The 18,442-nt window shown below is 38.5% G+C and overlaps 1 protein-coding gene and 1 long non-coding RNA gene across 3 annotated transcripts in view; one reads left to right on the top strand and one right to left on the bottom strand.

Moving 5' to 3' along the window:
• The window catches only part of LOC148365169 (far upstream element-binding protein 3-like), a 35,832-nt gene that overhangs the window by 12,029 nt on the left and 5,361 nt on the right, over positions 1 to 18,442 (bottom strand). The window contains exon 2 of one of the 2 annotated variants that reach the window (XM_088335642.1): positions 8,264 to 8,377. In XM_088335642.1, coding sequence (XP_088191768.1) covers positions 8,264 to 8,377 — 114 coding nt within the window. Of the gene's footprint in view, positions 1 to 2,459; positions 2,798 to 8,263; positions 8,378 to 18,442 lie in introns of those variants that run through there. The other variant, XM_088335643.1, reaches the window with a different exon arrangement.
• LOC148365170 (uncharacterized) lies at positions 2,081 to 5,504 on the top strand. The gene is made up of 3 exons (XR_015850478.1): positions 2,081 to 2,115; positions 4,769 to 4,917; positions 5,358 to 5,504. It is a non-coding gene; the product is annotated as an uncharacterized LOC148365170 (long non-coding RNA).

The following is an 18,442-nucleotide window of genomic DNA, read 5'->3' as shown; positions in this document are numbered from 1 at the left end:
GAAAGAGGGCACATGCTCCCAGGCATTGAATTGCAATTTTACTTCCCCACCTCAGGATGGATAAATGTCGTATCACGGGGCTCTACTGTATTGTTGACGTTTGTTTGCGTACGATTTTTTTGTGCCGTGGAGAATTTCAAGCTCAACTTGCACACCATGTTGTTAATAAGTTTAAGATTAAGATTCAAGTTTTACTTTTCTTGCAAAGTCTGAGTGATTACTGTTTAATAATAATAATAATAACTCATACTATATGTTCTCATCTCAATAGGAAACCGCAAACAATGACGAGCGTGATGAGAAAGAGACATAATGCACGCCACAGCAAGCAGTTGTCATCACTGAGAGCATCCTCTACAGGATCTTCATTAACAAGCTCACATTTTTGCATAGCAATGCAAAGTTCTCAAAGAAGGAAGAGTGAGTGCGATAGCGAGCAAGGGTGATAGAGGTTACTTTTTACCTGTCAATGTTGACAATCATGTTACTGGGTTTTCACATTTGCATTTATTTCTCGTTCCAAAAACCCAAGTCCCTTTGAACAACAAAAATACCAAATTTTTTACACTTTTAAAAGAATCTCTTATACATTTGCAGGTGTATACCATCAATTTGTATGTATCTTTGTATATTGGTTAGTTATTCGACACCTACTTGGAATGTTAATGTTGATACGTGTCACTGGGTATTCAGATTTGCAATGAATTCATGTTCCAGAAGCTCAGGTGCCTCAAACAACGATGCCTTTTTTGCACCTTATATAAAAAAGGTACATATTTGCAGGTGTAGACCATACTTTATTTTATATTTAGTTTATCATTTGACAAACACTGATTTCTTTATTTTTTAATATTGCATAACATTCTGTTTTGAGCACTATTTTATTGTATGTGCACAAAAGAATAATATTTGAATGAAGAAAAGCAAATAAATACATTATTTATATGTGGTATAGGGGTTCAGAGCTATTTAGGATAGGTTTCTATCCCTCACAATACAGGAATTTCAAAACTGCACCTCAGAACAGATTTATATATATCGTAGGTGTCTATTGTATTTTTTACATTAGTTTGTGTACGATTTTCTATTTGCCAAGGGAATTTGATTCAGGTATTCCAATTGGTCTTGAGCACTTGTTTGATTGTCGGTGAATCGTGCCCCTCTCTCTGCATCCGCCTGCTACTCCACCCAACTATCCCAAGTCATGTCACTTCAAAAGTAAATACAATTTCAGATATGTTATTTAATCCTTTGTTGCACATATGAAGCTGTATACTATTTTGTAGTTAAAATGTTTTTTATCTGTGGTATATGGTTTCTGGGTTTATAAGGATAGGTTACCATCCCTCACTATACAGCAAATTACAGGACCACAACTCACAATAGATTAATTTGTTTGACAGGGGTCTACTGTATCGTTTACACTAGTTTGTGTACGATTTTTTATTTGTCATGGCAGTTTGATACAGGAAATGCAATTAAGTTGTTTAAATTTCAGCAACCAGAACCAATGAAATTTTGTTTGTAGAGTGTAATGAGCAAATCATTTTGGGAGGGGCAATTACCGCGTGCAAAAATCGTGTTGTTTGTAACGCAGCATACTTAGCGAACAGAAAGTTATCATGTCAACAATGATAAATGGTGGAGTTGGAGCACCTGTCAGTGATTTGTGCCCCTACGCCTGCATCCGACCGCTACTCGACTATACCAGTTCAAATAAGGCCACACAAAATGTAAATACAATTTCAGAATCAATGTTATCTTGTAGAATAATTCGTATCCCGGAGATTTATTGTATTGTTTTCAGTAGTCTATGTACGATTTTCTATTTGTCATGCAAGTTTGACTCCAGAAATCCAATCAAGTTAATTTAAATAGCAGCAAACGGCACTAATGCTCATTTTTACTGCGTGCAACGAGCAGCTCGTTCAGGGAGGGGACAGTTAGTGCGTGCAAGTAACGTGTTGTTTGTAATGTAGCATACTTAGCTAACGGAAAGTTAGCATGTCAACCTAAATACGTGGTGGGGGGAGGGGGCACTTGTGTGATTGTCAGTGACTTGTAAACTAGACCCCCCCCCCCCCCCCCAGCCTTGCTAAATGAGTTAGCAAAAAGGTAAGATTTAAAATAGTGAAGATGTTGTTGTTGGATTGTTTACAATTTCAACAAGTTAGCAAGTCGAGTGACACGTGTGGACAAACTTATGCGCCCCCCCCCCCTCTCAAACTTGTTGTCGTGGTCCCCAAAGCATGACAGCACATCCAAATCTGATCAAAACTAATTTTGGGGGGGCAAAGTAGGCCAAAGTACCCCCAAGTAGCCTAGCTCGCCAAACTGATCCATAAAAAAAGAAAAATAAGACTTTGGAACTCGACGAGAGAGACGCGGCAGGGGGTGTTAGCGGCGGATGGGGGGGCCGCGGGACAGACTTGCTCGGAGTGCCCCTCGGCTGAGTTTACCTGGCAGGCCCGCTGCAACGCGTCAGCCAGGCCTTCCGACGTGAGCCCCGGCTGGCTCATCGAGGCCTGTCCTGCTGCCTGCACCAGCTCCGCCATCGCAGCCTGTCTAGCTAGCTAGCCAGCTAGCAGTTAGCTAGCTCAGGCACGTCTTCGTCCAGGGAGGAGTCTCACTCGTGCAAGCGAACCCATGCCGAATCAAAGAGATGAACACAAACTCAGGCTAGATTTGCAATCTAAATGAAAGCTAATACACGGTTTGGATATAATATAACCGCCGAGAGTTCGGTTGGAAAGCCGCAAAACCTCCCAAAAACTCGTATAGTGTGACCCGTTTTGATAAGGAGACGATCTTTGCTACGGCTCCACTTCCGTCTTCAGTCACGTGTTTGGCCTGGCCGGGCGCTACAGGTGGAGAAAAAGTGTCGAAAAACATCAACAAGGATGCGCGACGACTTTTATTTTACTTTCTTTTTTGATATTTGCCTCCTACGTGTGCTAGTAAAAAGTCATTTCTAATATATTGTATTTTTTCGTCTTATTTGTCCCAAATAAATACACTAACTCCGACAACTGTAAACAACGTTAATGCAGGCTTACTTCCACGGTTTCCGCAAAGTAGGAGCCTTATATTTAGATATTTATGTTATAGTGTATCAGAATGAATTGGTTTACTTGCGTGTATTACTATCCGTAACACGTAGTTTCCTTCCTCTAGGGTGTTTTTTGCCGCAAAGCACTGTGGGACTTGTAGTATATAGACGAAATAGCTAGGTAAACTCCATCCATCTATTATCTGCCTCGCTTATCCTCCACGATTTGTCAGATTTTCATCGTGCATTGTGTTCTGCATTCTGATTGGCTAAACAGTACCATTGAGAGTAGGTATTGGTGAAGAATCAATCAATATTTACAAACACATTATAAAGTACTTTTGAAATAACTGCTTGGGCTAGCGCGTCGGTGGCACAGTTCTGAGGTCATGGGATCGAATCCTCCTGTCTGGAGTTTGCATGTTCTCCTCGTGCTTGCGTGGGTTTCCCCTGGGCACTCCGGTTTCCTCCCACATTCCAAAATTGTCCCTAAGTGTGAATGTGCTAGTGAGTTGTCTGTCCCTGTGTGCCCTGCGATTGGCTGGCAACCAGTTTAGGGTGTCCCCTGCCCACTGCCTGAGGATAGCTGGGATGGGCTCCAGCACCCCCTCAACCCTACTGAGGATAAGCGGTGCAGATAATAGATGGGTAGATATTTTTAAAAAGTAAAAGAAAACATATATCCTTTGTTTATTTTTTTTTTCATTAATTTTGTTGTGACACTTATATGTTTAACAATAAAACATACATTGTACATAGTGGTCAGGTTCAGGGATTGATACAATTATAACTATAGCTTGTTTTCTTAACAGTTTCTCTGAATGTTTTCCACCCTATTAGAGACATTTTCATGATTAGCACAAATAATAAAACATGTAAATGTAATTAATAATTACCTTTTTTAAGAGTCTTTTCAATTTTGCTATGATAGTACGATTAACAGATTCAACTGATTTAACAGATTATTTGGTTAAGAACAGTATATGTCTGTATCATCAAAAGTACGATTTTCTAAACTCAGAATAACAGAAAGCATGAAAAACAATGGCCTTTTTAAAAAACTTGCATCAATGCGTGCATTAAATGTTACTCACTTCTCAACATGGCGCAGAAAATTGACCAATGTTATTGTTAATTTCTATTCCTAAATCTTTTTTACCTAACAGGGTGGAACAGACAATAACAGAGTGGAAAAACTGTTTCGGATTCTGAAATCATGTCATTTCCACCATAGTCCAGCATTTTTGCCAATTTGGAATGACTGGAAATTCATGTAATTCATTATCACAAACCACATAAGCATTAATCAAAAAACACAAAACTTCAAGATTCATCAAAACGCATCAGCTGTTTAACTAGCTAGTTGTACAGGTATGTCAAGTCAAGTCATTTTTATTTGTATAGCCCTTAATCACAAAGAGTCTCAAAGAGCTTCACAGGTTATTACACAGACTATTTTTTTCAGACTTATATTACACCATCCCCTGATCTGGAACCAACATGAGGGCAAGGAAAAACTCAAAAAAACTCAACATGAGGAAAACTAAGAAACCTTGAGAAGGGACCGCACAAGTGGTATCTCCCTTCCAGGATTACCAGGCAGCAAAGGATGTTGCAATCGCAAATAATACCCAGATATTGTCAACGAGAAATATAGGTTATTCATATGCTATAGCGTAGTAGTGAGTCTTAAGCTTAGATTTAAACATTTCCACTGAGGTTGCAGATCGGATCTCAGGAGGAAGAGCATTCCACAGCACCGGTGCCCGGATGGAGAACGCTCTCAAACCAGCGGAACACTTCTTGGCTCTTGGGATCACCAGAAGACCGGCGCTCTCTGAACGAAGGCTTCGGACCGGAACATAGGGGTAAATCAGTGACTCCTACCGCATTCTGTACTTTTCAGTTTTTGCTTTATGTTTTTCCAAGGGAGCCTTACAAATTCCCTTTTCAGTCTCTCCTTATTTTTTCTCTTTTGACGTTGCCCTAACACTAAAACAGAAAAAGATCAGCGTACATAAGATATCATTGTATTCCCATCTTTTTAAAAATAGACAATGGAACCTACTGCAACGAATAAGCCTTTACAGATGCGAGCTCAAACCTGCTATATTGTGATGGTGAAGGTCCTGTTGCGTTATTGATTGGCAAAGTATCTCTGCCCTGGTTTTTTGCCTCTTTTTGTGTCTGTCTTTCTTTGCCTCCACTTTTTCCTTTGTGTATGCTTTTCTCACGCTGTAAGATCTGCAATTATTTTCTTCTTTCCTGTCTCCCTGTCCGTTTGCCAATTCTCTCTTGCTTTTTGCAGGTACTGTACTCTCCATCCTGTGTCGGCATAACATTTTGCCCTATACCGATGCTGAATCTCTGCTGCGTGCCATTTTCCTAACAAACATGGAATTTTACCAACAAATACAATTTTTTAATAGTGTTATGTTCTTGAACGCACAACTAGATACCATATGAAGTTATTATTGTTATATTAATATGATGGAATATAATTATTATTACTATTATTATTATCATTACCACTCACAGTGTGTGAGTGTAAATGGGTAAGTGTGAAGCACATTGTAAAGCGCTTTTGGAGGTCTTCAGTGACTTGAAAAAGTGCTAATATATGTAGACCGTTTACCATTCACCAACCTAATTTTCCCCCCTCTTAGGTCCCCACTTCACACTGTTAGTGTTATGATTTTGCAGTGGACCCAAATGCAGGAAGCAGTAAAAGGCGAGGTGGTCAAAAATAGATGGCATTTAATAGCAAAATCATCAACAAAGTAACAAACGTTCAAAAACAACAGTAAAACTGTCAGAATCACAAACAAAAAACACACCCTGTGTGTTAGGATGACACAGTAAAAATGTGATAGTGATCTTGAATTTGGAAAATGAAAATTTTCCTTATTAAGGGGCAGACTAAACAGGGACAGGTGTGGTGTGATTGGACATACCTGTCCCAATTACAAACAGATTAGGCACCATCTGCTGGACGGAGGCACGCCAGACCCTAAACAGTTATGTGGGACCTAACAGGGTGGAATTCTTTTAGCTAATATAGCTGTTGCTCTTTAGCTGATTAACATTTAGGTTGCTAACTTTCAACAGAATAACAAAACTTTAATAACAAAATCTATATATATATATATATTTTATAAAAATTGGACTCATTAAACATTTTCCATAATTTCCATTACAGGGTTGAATTTAAAGAGTGACACATGCGAGTATTACACATTTAAAATAAAATGAAAAGTAAGGAGGGTAAAAGTTGAAGCTTACCTCTCTTCACAGTTGAACTCCTGCCAAAATCAAATTACATCACTTCCTGTAAATGTCTTTTATGGAATTATAGTCTTTTTTTGTGTGCAATAGAAACTATCTGTCAGTGGAACATTATTTTACTAGCTTCTCCCTATCAACAAAACTATGTGCAAGATTCTTATTTAAACTGATATACAGTATTTATTTATTTTTTTCCAGTGCATTCTTAATCAACTCCATCATAAGAATTGTTATTAAATATACTATGCTACCTACCTCATGAGCATATAATTAATATATTAAATAAAAAGAAAATCTGCTGCCACCTACAAATATTATTAAATGTTGAGATATCTGGCTGATCACTGAAAGGAAGCAAGAATTCATACAAAGATAAGATTGGACAATTTCTTGAGCCACACTAGACAAGGGCTCACGGCACACTAGTATAACCAGGCACACTGGTTGAAAAACACTGTTATATTGCAGTAAGTGCATTAATCTTGCTAAAAATATAAATTTTACACACACATACACACACACACACACACACACACATAAACGCGCAAAAAACGTGCCATTTGTGACTTTTCAACCTGCTTCGTGATTTGCAAGCATCAGGAGGACGCTGATGGCGCGCTTTGGCGGTTTCCGAGGTCAAGTAGGAGTCTAGTGCTCGACCTAAAAGCGATTAGGGGGAGAGCGGAGTACATTTGCTTTTTCTTTCTGCTTTTTCTCTTTGCTTTTTTCTTTTTCTTTTTTGCGCAATGGAAGCTATGGAGCAATTCTTTGTCAAGGTTGCGCATGCACGCACCCTCCGTCACACTTAAACGCACATCAGCTCATGCTAGCTATTACAGTGCGCGCCTATACAAAAGAGAGTTTGCACTGAAGATAAGAGATGTTACATAGCACTTTCAGTAAGGTCAAAAATGAAAAAGAAGAGACATTTTCGGGTTTTCCTGTGCAGGCATTCTGCTCGACATCTTCCTGCATGGATTGGTGCGTCTGGGGCGGCAACTTTATTCAGTTGAATCGTCTTTATTGTCATTGATAACAATGTTTAGTGCAGGTGTCGGGAACCTTTTTGACCCAAAGAGCCATAAAAACAAAAATATTTAGATTTTATTTTTGAGAGCCACTCCATATATTCTTAGACAAAATTCAACTAAATTGCCAAACCTGCTTTCCAGACAGAAGCGAAATTCTTCAGCACATTTTATTTCACTACGTGACATTTGATGATTTGATCAAATTTATGAAATGGTAATAATGCCAGAACCTTTGTCACATATCAATATATATATACAACGTAAAAATTGCTTCCCTTCTGCAGTAACAAGAGTGTTGAGGCTCATTTTGACTGTCAAATATCTCGGGGTGCTTGCTGGTGTTAATGGGTTTGGGTGTTTCCAGTTTGTTCATCGTAAAGTTGTCTCAACAGTGAACATATTTTGTTTAATGAGCTTACATATAAAGGATTCCTTAGCAATGTGGGCCACAGCCAAAACGGGGTATGTTGGTGCAACACAGTGATTGTAAACTGTAGTTAAGACTGTGGGGCTAACAATTGTGTCATCAAAAAGTCTTTGGCTATGCACGAACCAATTCAGTCTTTGGGCTTATCAATTTTGGAACGCTACAAGGGAAATTCCCGCTAATTGTATTTTATCTCTGAGCAATATGTACTGATGAACAGAGCCATTTCTAACTCGCGAGCCATAGGTTACCGACCCCTGATGTAGTAGAAAAGCGCCATGAAAGAAAAATATGACACTGCAAGGCCCGCAGACCACTTTTTAATATCAGTGTTTCTTTGGCTTTGCATGGTTTACGGTCATTATTGCCCAATCTACGTTTGGAACGATTAAGGAAAATAGAGAAGGTCTCATTTTCTTGCCGAACCAGATGTACTCATGAAAAGAACTGAACAGTGTGCCGGCCACTAACCACAGCTTCAACGCCCTGCATCTGGTGATTCTGGTCCTGTCCGGGCCTCCAGACTTGCAGCTCTACCGCCTGGAACCTCGAAACCGGCCTGCAGACCATCATCACCTCATCGCACTGAAACCAAAGTTAATCTAATGGTTACAGTATAAATTGCTGATTAAAAGAGAATTACAACCCCTAAAAAAAGTATGGAATCATCAGTCTCGGACAAGTACTCACTCGGACATTTTATTCCGTAACAAACATAGATAAAAAGCATGAAAAAATAATTTGAGTTTTTCAAAATTGCAAATCCTTGCCATTCAGAAACACTAAAAGAAATTAATACAAACTTTTTGGTGGTCGGCAAATGCTACTTTTATAGACCAGGCACATGGAAAAAATATGGAATCACTCCATTCTGAGGAAAAAAAATATGGAATTAATGCATTTTGAGTAGAAAATAAGGACACACCCAGTCAATTCACTTTCCTTAATTAAGCACCTGGCTTGGATTACGTCTGGCTCCAACAAGAGAAAGGTCTCTTGAGACCAAAGACACAATCGTCAAACTTCTTGAAGAGGGTAACTCTACTCGTATGGTTGCCAAAGATGTGGGCTGTTCACAGTCAGCTGTATCGAAGATTTGGACCAAGTACAAATAGCATGGGAACGTTGTTAAAGTCAAGTTTCCTGGTAGGCCAAGGAAGACGTGTAGGCGTTAAGACAAACAACTAAAGGCCATATGTTTTGAAAACAGAAAATGCACAACAAGACAAATGAAAAGGAAATGGGAAGAAGTTGGAATCAATGCATGTGACAGAATTGTGCAACATCGAGGAAATGGGATTTTCATATAGGAAAGTCAAAAGGAAATCATAGTTGACGCTTAAACACAAAAGAACAAGACTGCGATGGGCTAAGGAGAGGCAATCATGGACTCTGGATGACTGGATGAAGGTTATCTGCAATGATAAGTCACGAATCTGCATTGGGCAAGGTGATGATGCTCGAACATCTGTTTGGTGCCGTTCCAGAGAGATTCACAAAGAGGACTGCCGAAAGAAAACATCCAAATTCCCACAGTCCTCAATGATATGGGGCTCCACTGGGGAGATGGCTGTGGTCAAATCTGCAATAAATAAAATAAAAATAAATAAATATAAAATAGAAATAAATACATACATAAAAATAAATAAATAAATAAAAGTTTTTGTTGACATTGTGGACAGCTTTCTTATTCCTTCAATTGATGCAATGCTTGGGGATGATGAACTCATTTCCCAAGATGACAATACATCATGCCACAGACCAAGATCTGTGGAAGCATTCCTTGGAGAAAGGCACATACAGGCAATGTCATGGTTTGCAAATAGCCCCGATCTCAACCCGATTGAAAAAAAATGTCCACAGCAAGCCTCCATCCTGCCAAGGTGATCTGGCAACTGCAATCAAAGAGAGATGGTACCAGATTGATGAAGAATACTGTTTGACACTCATCATTTCCATACCTCAGAGACTGCAAGCTGTTCTAAAAGCCAAATGTGGTGCATGTATATACTATTGATATGTTTTGATTGTTATTTCATTGTCAGTTTTTCAAGATTCCAATTTTTTTTCTCAGATTTGAGTGATTCCATATTTATTTACCTGCACTTGCTCTAAAAGTAACATTTACTGATCACCACAAAGTTTTGTATTCATTTCTTTTAGTGTTTCTGAATGCCAAGGAGTTTAACTTTTGAAAAAGGTTTTTATTTTTTCATGCTTTTTATCTGAGTTTGTTCTACAGAATAAAATGTCGGAGTGAGCACTTGTCCAAGACTGGTGATTCCATACATTTTGCTAGGGGTTGTAGATCTATCCAAATGGTGCTATCCAAGATCCCCACTTCTATATTTCTTTGTTTTATTTTCTTATCCTTATTAGATGATTAGTAAATAAAATTCCTTAAATCTGCAAGGGTGTGTGTCCTAATTCAAGTAGGTTGAACTTTCAAAAATGGCGCAAAGAATTCACTCAAAAATGTTCCGTGGCCAATCGTTCCAATGAACTAAAATGGTTACGCATTTGTTTTCCTAATAAAATTATCCCAAAATGTATGTGGTGCCCCAAAAAGGTCTGACAAGTTTAAAAATGAAACAAAGTCGCCTCTTCAATGTAACTGGTCAGTCAATTATTGTTCAAATAATTATCCCAAAAAATTCGCTACACGTACAAGAGAAAAATAAGCTAAAAGAATGTCAGGATGAATAGGCAAAAATGTACAAGGTATTAGGGCACGTCTGTTGCTATTGGCGGGGGTGGGTCTACAGGAAAGAAAATAGGAAACAAGCGAAAAAGAAATTTGAAAAAAAAAAGTGCCAAGATAGAAATAAATGAAGAACAAAGAGAGAGAGAGAGAAAAAGATAAACCTGGCAGAAGTGTCCCTTTAAGATAAACAAATGATTGGCCAACTTAACAAGAATATTTTTCTGAAAGATTGTTGTTACTTGTTTTATCATATGTGTTTTCTTTGCCTTATCTTTTTATTTTTTTAATAGTTAAAGGCAGCCCGCACTACAGATTAAGCCACAGCTTGTAATATATTAGCTGAAATCACTTCCTAGAAATTATGTGTATGATTATTAATATCCATAAATCAAAAGCCTTCCCTTTTAACTCGCACCTCGGAAGGGATTATTGTTTTCTCCGGGGGTTCTACTGTATCCTCAAGATTAGAGTGATATTTTCTTGTTTTGAGTTGTCTTTGGAATTGAACAGTACCTTGAAAAGTGTTCGTGGACCCATTTGAAAAAAAGAAGCGTGCTGGCCTGTGATTGGCTGTCGGAACCACTTTTTAAATTTTTTTTATTCTCTTTGTTGTTGTTTGGCCGTGAACAACTTTTCAAACTGACGCAGGCGGGCGTGCGCGCGCACTCTAATGAATGTGCGTGCTCGTAATGGGCAGCGACACAATGAAAGCTCATTAGTCAGGCGTGCTCCCCCTATTTGATGACCCCCCCCCCTCCCAAACCCAATACACCTCATCTCGTGAAAAAAAAAAACACGCGCCACCGAGGACGCAGCTGCTTGCAAACTGATGGGCACTCTTTTTCACGCTTGGCATTCCATACAAACACACAAAACACGCAAGAGTGGAAAACGAGGCTTTCTGCTGGTACCTGACGCCGGCGCGCACGTGCACCAGTTGCAGCTTTTGTGCGAGTGCCTGTGTGCATCACGAGATTCAATTAATGAACAATTGCGAGTCCACGCACAAGAAGAGACGCACTTGCCAGTTGCTTTCTGAGGGCGCATGCGCAGGACGCTCCTTTCTAATTACATATGTCAACAGCTATTTTCCATATTGAAGCCGCTCAATTATGGAGAAATAAATGCATGAATAAATAAATCGCTACAAACAAATGCTGCAGTAATGAATGACCCAAAAAACGAATCTCTAAATACCTAAATTTGAAAGAAATGCTATTCATTCATATACATTTATTTATTGTTATTATTTTTTTTGTAAAGTATTGTGTACTGTAGTGTATTAAGGTATTTTGTCATCAATTTTGCCATGTATTCTGTTGTGGATTTTGTCAGGTATTTCTTTTGGCATTTATTTTATCGTGTAATTTGTCTGTAATTTATAATGTATTCTTATATTTTATCATGTATTTTGTCATGTATTTTGTCACGTATTTTGTCATTAATTTAGTCATGTATTTTGTCGTATATTTTGTCAGGTATTTATTTTGGTATTTATTTTATCGTGTATTTTGTCTGTATTTTGTAGTGTATTCATGTATTTTTCAGGTATTTTGTCATGTATTTTGTCGTGTATATTGTCATGTATTTTGTCGTAAATTTTTCTGGTATCTTTTTTGGTATTTATTTTATCGTGTACTTTGTCTCTATTTTGGTGTGTATTCGTGTATTTTGTCATGTATTTGGTAATTTATTTATTTCAGTATTAATTTTTTTTCATTTATCTTGTTGTGGATTTTGCTAAGTATTTGGTCATGTATTTAGTCAGACAAATTTAATTCGAATGAGGGAAGAGTCAAACTGGCTGAGCCTTTCACCCTATGGTTTATCAACCAGTTTACTAACTGATAATTGATCAACCAATAGGTGAAAATCTCAACAAGTTTGACTTTCCTGCACATTTGAATAGCATTTTTTCGAGACAAAAGTAATTTATTTATGTATTTATTCATCTGTCTATTCATTCATATTTTTATCTGTCTTTCTTTATCTTTTTTTCTATTTAGGTGTGTATTCAATTATCTATCCATTTACTTAACTGTTTCATTTTAAGTTTTTAACCAAGCGATATACATTTTCAGTTTCTGCTCCAATTTATTCTTCTTCTTTTTTGGGTGCATCCCTAGTACAAAATATTATAAAATATTATTTCATTTATCTATCTATTTATTTTGTTTTGTGTTCCATTTACGACCTGGGCCCCAAATCTTTTATTATTTTGTGGCGCATCCTCCTACCTGAACTGCTAGGCAAAATTCCTCAGGGCCTTTTCCTGACACGCCCATGGGAGGAGCCCGCTTGCAGAAAAAACGCGGGCCGGGTGAACTTGAGAAGATCGGAGGGAGAATCGAGAGAAGAGCCTCAACAAAGACTCGAGCGACACTATTTCGGCTAATTCGATGAAGTTCACTTAGTTAAATTATTCAAGAAATTAAATTTGCCCCCGTGTGGAAATGCCGGTCACTTGTCCGTCTTTTCACAAAAAGAAACGAGCACGCATTGTTAGGACAGAATGTATGTAGTGTTTGGTTAATGGAGTCAGATAACTAATTCGAACAATTTGGTAAACGGTACATTTTAATGTATTATTTACTAACACTATGTAATTCACATGTGTCAAACGCACAGTCCACGGGCCACGTCCTGCCCGGCGTACCGTAATATCAGTCCCGTGAAATCATTTTATATGCATCCACTAAACTGGCCCGGCTATATGAAACGCTGATAACTCTCGATCTATAGATCCCATAATGCAGCGCTTCAATGATGCAAAACCCTCAAACTGGCCGAGAGACAAGTTGATTGTTTATGTCATGTTTAATTATTTGTATAGCCTTTAATTACAAAGAGTCAAAGGGCTGCAAAGACCTCAGATTATTGCAAACCACAGACTATTATTACACCATCCCCTGATCTAAAACCTACATGAGGGCAAGGAAAAACTCAAAAATGTCAACATGAGGAAAATGAAGAAACCTTGAGAAGGGAACAGACATGAGGTAATCCCCCTTCCAGGATGACCAGGCTGCAATGGATGTTGCAATAACCAATAATACACAGATATTGTCAACATAAAATAAAGGTTATTCATATGCTATAGAATAGAAGTATGTTTTAAGCCTAGATTTAAACAGTTCCACTGAGGTTGCAAATCAAACAGGGTGTGATTGGGCAACCCTAACTTGCTCAATCACACCCAGGGAAAATTTGGAACCGCCAATTAACCTGACATGCATGTTTTTGAGATGTCGGCGAAAACTGAAGCACCGAAGGAAACTCACGCAAGCACGGGGAGAACATGCAAATTCCACACAGGAGGTTCGATCTCATGACAATAAAACTGTGCCGCACACATGCTAACCACTCCGCTACCGTGCTGCCCGAATGTTTTAATGTGTTGGTATTTTAGATTTTGGTGAAAAGCACACATTTTGTATTATTTTCCATCTTTTTTCATATTTTGAGTTTGTATATTTTCTAAAGGAGGTATTTTAATGAAGACGAAACTATTTTAAGTTATTTAAAGGGACAGTGCGTAATATTTAAAAATACATGAATTGTCATGCCAATGTTAATTTTTCTGAGGTGATCACCAAGGAAACAAACTAATTCAGCTTGTACAATAATATGAATGAATGAATGAAAACTTTATTTCGAACATAAAAGTAAAAACAGGACAAAAACAATGAGTCAACAACAAAATAATGTCACATAACATATTCGAAAAGGGGTAGTCTGAAGCAGATGCTCAATTTTCCCTACCCCTTTATCTTCCCAAATAGCATTCAGGGTGAGAATTTAAAATAAAAAAAAGCAAACAAATCAACCAACCCAATAGACCGACAGCAACAACAACAACAGCAAATAAAAGAAAGAAAAGGAACTAAAAAACAAACAGAGAACAACAGTACCTTGTCAAACCTAAAACGCAGACAAAAGTAAACAGACCCATTGCATTGGGTGGCTCCCCACACACGAGACACCTGAATGCATAATTGTAAGAGAAAGAAAATAAATAGATGAATAAATAACCTTGAACATCATGAGGCAGTACAGTACATGAGGCAGGCAGTCAAATAATGAGGTTGGAGCCAGAAAATTACTGTTTTATCAATCTGGGATATCTACCAATGTTATATATATATATATATATATATATATATATATATATATATATATATATATATATATATATATATATATATATATATATATATATAATAATTAATAATAATAATTTCCTTTGTATTGTCATTCTTTGTAACAATGTACACAGAACGAAATGTCGATACACCTGACCCGTTATTTATATATATATATATATATATATATATATATATATATATATATATATATATATATATATATATATATATATATATATATATATATATATATATATATATATACATATTTACCACAGCCATATCCCCCTAGTGGGAGGTGGCTAGAGTCATTTCGGACTCTTTTTGGGAGATTGATTCAGAGGAGGGGATTCCCAGCCCCCTCGCTCAACCCAACTGAGGTGTTGGGAGTCCATAGGTGACCAAACCCCCCAATTCCAACCCCTAATGCTGAACGCCAAGCAGGGAGGCAACGGGTACCAATGTTTAAGTCTTAGGTATGACTCGGCCGAGGCTTGAACCACAACCGCCCAGTCTCGGGGCGGGCGCCATACCCCCAAGGCCACCGAGCTATCTACCAATGTTAGTTTTTATTACAAAAAAAATCATAAGTTGAAAAATTTCTATTTCTTTTACATGGTGGAATACCTACCGAGTGGTCGCCGCCATGCTTATCTTGCTGCTATGCTGTGCCCTGGGGCAGCGGTTTTCAGTTGCAATTAGACAACAGTGCCACACTGGAGCTTTGATGTTTAAGTTTGTTCATTCTGAAATAATATTCCTGTCTGTTTTTAATTCATATTTATGTTAAAAAAAAGTCCTGTTTTAGTGTATTCAATAAATGTGTATCCTGTTCGGACCATGATCAAAGGCTTAGTTTGAGTTTTGGCCATCTGTGCAATTGAGTTTGACACCCCTGACGGTAGCTTGATAGCTTGCTGACTAGCTAGCTAACTTCATTAAATCCCCTTGAGAAACTTTAAAGCAATCAATGAGCGTCAACGACCAATTTTGGCTTTGAATAGGGGGGTCTTTTAAGTCATGGACAGCATTTATATAGCATATAGCGCCAAGAAGAGAACCGCAGGTTCCAGAGCGTTCTCCATTTGGGCCCCTGTGTTGTGGAATGCTCTTTCCCCTGAGATTCAATCTGCAACCTCAGTGGAACTGTTTAAATCTAGGCTTAAAACACACTTCTATTCTATAGCTTATGAATGTCCTATATTTCCTGTAATGATATTGGTGTATCAATTGTTATTACAACATCCATTGCAGCCTGGTCATCCTGTAAGGGGGGATTACCTCATGTGCGGTCCCTTCTCAAGGTTTCTTCCATTTTCCTCATGTTGAGGTTTTGAGTTTTTCCTTGCCCTCATGAAGGTTTTAGATCAGAGGATGGTGTAATAATACTTTGTACAGAAGTTTGCAATCATCTGTGGTCTGTGCAGCCCTTTGAGACTGTTTGTGAGTATATAAACATGACTTGACTTTACCTGTCACTAAGAAACCTCCACAGCGCATTAAAATACATGTCGCACTTTACCTTTTCACACACACACACACACACACACACACACACACACACACACACACACACACACACACACACACACACACACACACACACACACACACACACACACACACACACACACACACACACACACACACACACACTTACACACCAAATTACATGCAAGGCGACAACCTACATATCATCGGCATAAGAGATTCAGTGTCTTGCCCAATGACACTTCAAACACTTCATTTAACTCAGAGGAACAGGGAATCGAACCTGCAAACTCTTTGGTCCTAACGCAACCGCTTTACCTCCTTAACTACTGCCGCCCTAATGTGCTAATAAGCCAACGCTTAAATGACAAGTGCGTTGACAGGCAAAAAAGCGTCACAGCGGGTTTTCACACCCTCATATCTTGTCCTCAGTGGGCCGTAAAAGCCCCCACACTGGAGCTCTAAAAGCCCCCAAGCCCCCAAAACACTAAGCGTTTTCCGCTTCGGCTAATCGCATTTCAAATGACGTCACATTGGCTGATTGGCGTGGAGGTGGCACGAGCTGCAAGCTAATTGCTGCTAATTGCCGCTAATTGCAGGTTAGTCTTGGGGGGAGGGTGTCGTCGGTAACATGAATCAGGGAGGGGGGCATCAATCACATGTCACTTGCCTTTTTTCACAGCGTGACGTGCACACCTTTATATCGAACACGAAGAAAAAGCGCCCACCTTCGCTGTGGGTGACCACAAATATGAGACCCCACCATTCAAATTTATTGGTGGGGTGAGGGCAGAGGAGCGTGCCCCCGCACTCCTACTCCCCATCAATTTGACACCCTGTGTGCGTTTGACTCTGAGGCCAAGAAGGGATACGTTTACTACTGCAACAGTAAATGCTAACACTTAGCAAATTTAGTCAGGTGGGTCGTAAGTTACGTTTACTCTGTTACATTTACCTAAGTACATTCTGTCACATTTTGTACTTTCAAGATTATTTTTAATTCACTATAATTTTTACTTTTACTTGAGTAGATTTCTGAAGAATTACTCTTACTTCACTATATTTGGCTACGTTGAACCAGTTACTTAAGTAGATATGCGCATTCCTTCTTTGATTGTTTTCTTCTCATCTTCTTCTCTCCTCTACTGTGTCCCCTGAGTGCAGTCCAAGCTCCGCCCCTTTTAAACCACGCAGGTAGCATACCGGCGTGTGTGTTTGTGTTACATGCCATGGACCCCAAAGGTAAAAAAATAAAAATAAAGTATGTAACATAAGTGAGTACACCCCTCACATTTACAGAGATTTAATCATAATGTTTAATTGACTCACTGAAGAAACATTGTTTTGATACAATGAAAGGTAGTCTGTGTAAAGCTTACATAGCAGAGTAAATTCATGTTTCCCTCAAAAAACTCAAAATATAGCCCTTAGTAGCTAAACCACAGTCAACAAAAGTAAATATATGCCCTAAAGTAAAAGTTCCTGAAGTTCAATATTTTGTGTCACCACCATGATTTTGCAGAACCAGTTTAATCCTCCTGGGCATGGATTTCACCAGAGCCTCACAAATTGCCACTGGAATGCTCTTCCTTTCCTCCATGACAGAGCTGAGGGATATTGGAAATCTTGTGCTTCTCCGCCTTCTGCTTGGGGATGCGCCAAAGATGTTCTATTGGATTTGGATCTGGAGAAATGCTTGGTCTGTCCTTCCTCATGAGCTTGGCCCCTTTATAAAAGCTTTGGACATTTAAGAAGTGTATTTGGGGTTATTGTCAGACTAGAACATTGGCCTGCGACCCAGTTTCTGGAGGGAGGGGAAAATTATCTTCTCAAGTACTCCACTGTACATTCTTAAGTTAAATTAAACTACCCGATTCCAGTTCCACTCATGCAGCCCCAAACCATGACATTCCTAACACCATGCATGACTTTAGGCATGACACAACCATGTTTGTACTCCTCACCTGGTTGCCACCACACATGATTCACGCCATCTGAACCAAACAAATTACTCTTTGTCTCAACAGACCACAGGATATCTTTCCATTAAGCCATGGCTTTGTTTACTACTTACTTTTTTTCATCGTGTCACAGCGATGTTTTTTTAGTGATGTTCTATTAAACATTATAATGAACTTTTGTGACATACTGTAACTGCACAGAAATAAAAATTAAAAGTTATAAGATTTGATTTACTTTACCTTTTCAAAAGTGTGCTATTTTTTTCATAAATGCAAGCTGTGTTTTATTGCACTCTTTTTGTTGCCCAAATAAGGAGCACATTATGCAACCTCGTTGGTGTTTTCTTCC

This window comes from Urocampus carinirostris, chromosome 5, assembly GCF_059441175.1.
Source record: "Urocampus carinirostris isolate Australia breed hairy pipefish chromosome 5, RoL_Ucar_1.0, whole genome shotgun sequence".
Taxonomy (NCBI): Eukaryota; Metazoa; Chordata; class Actinopteri; order Syngnathiformes; family Syngnathidae; genus Urocampus; species Urocampus carinirostris.
The sequence above is the reverse complement of the archived record's forward strand: the minus strand, read 5'-3'. Positions and strand labels throughout refer to the sequence as shown.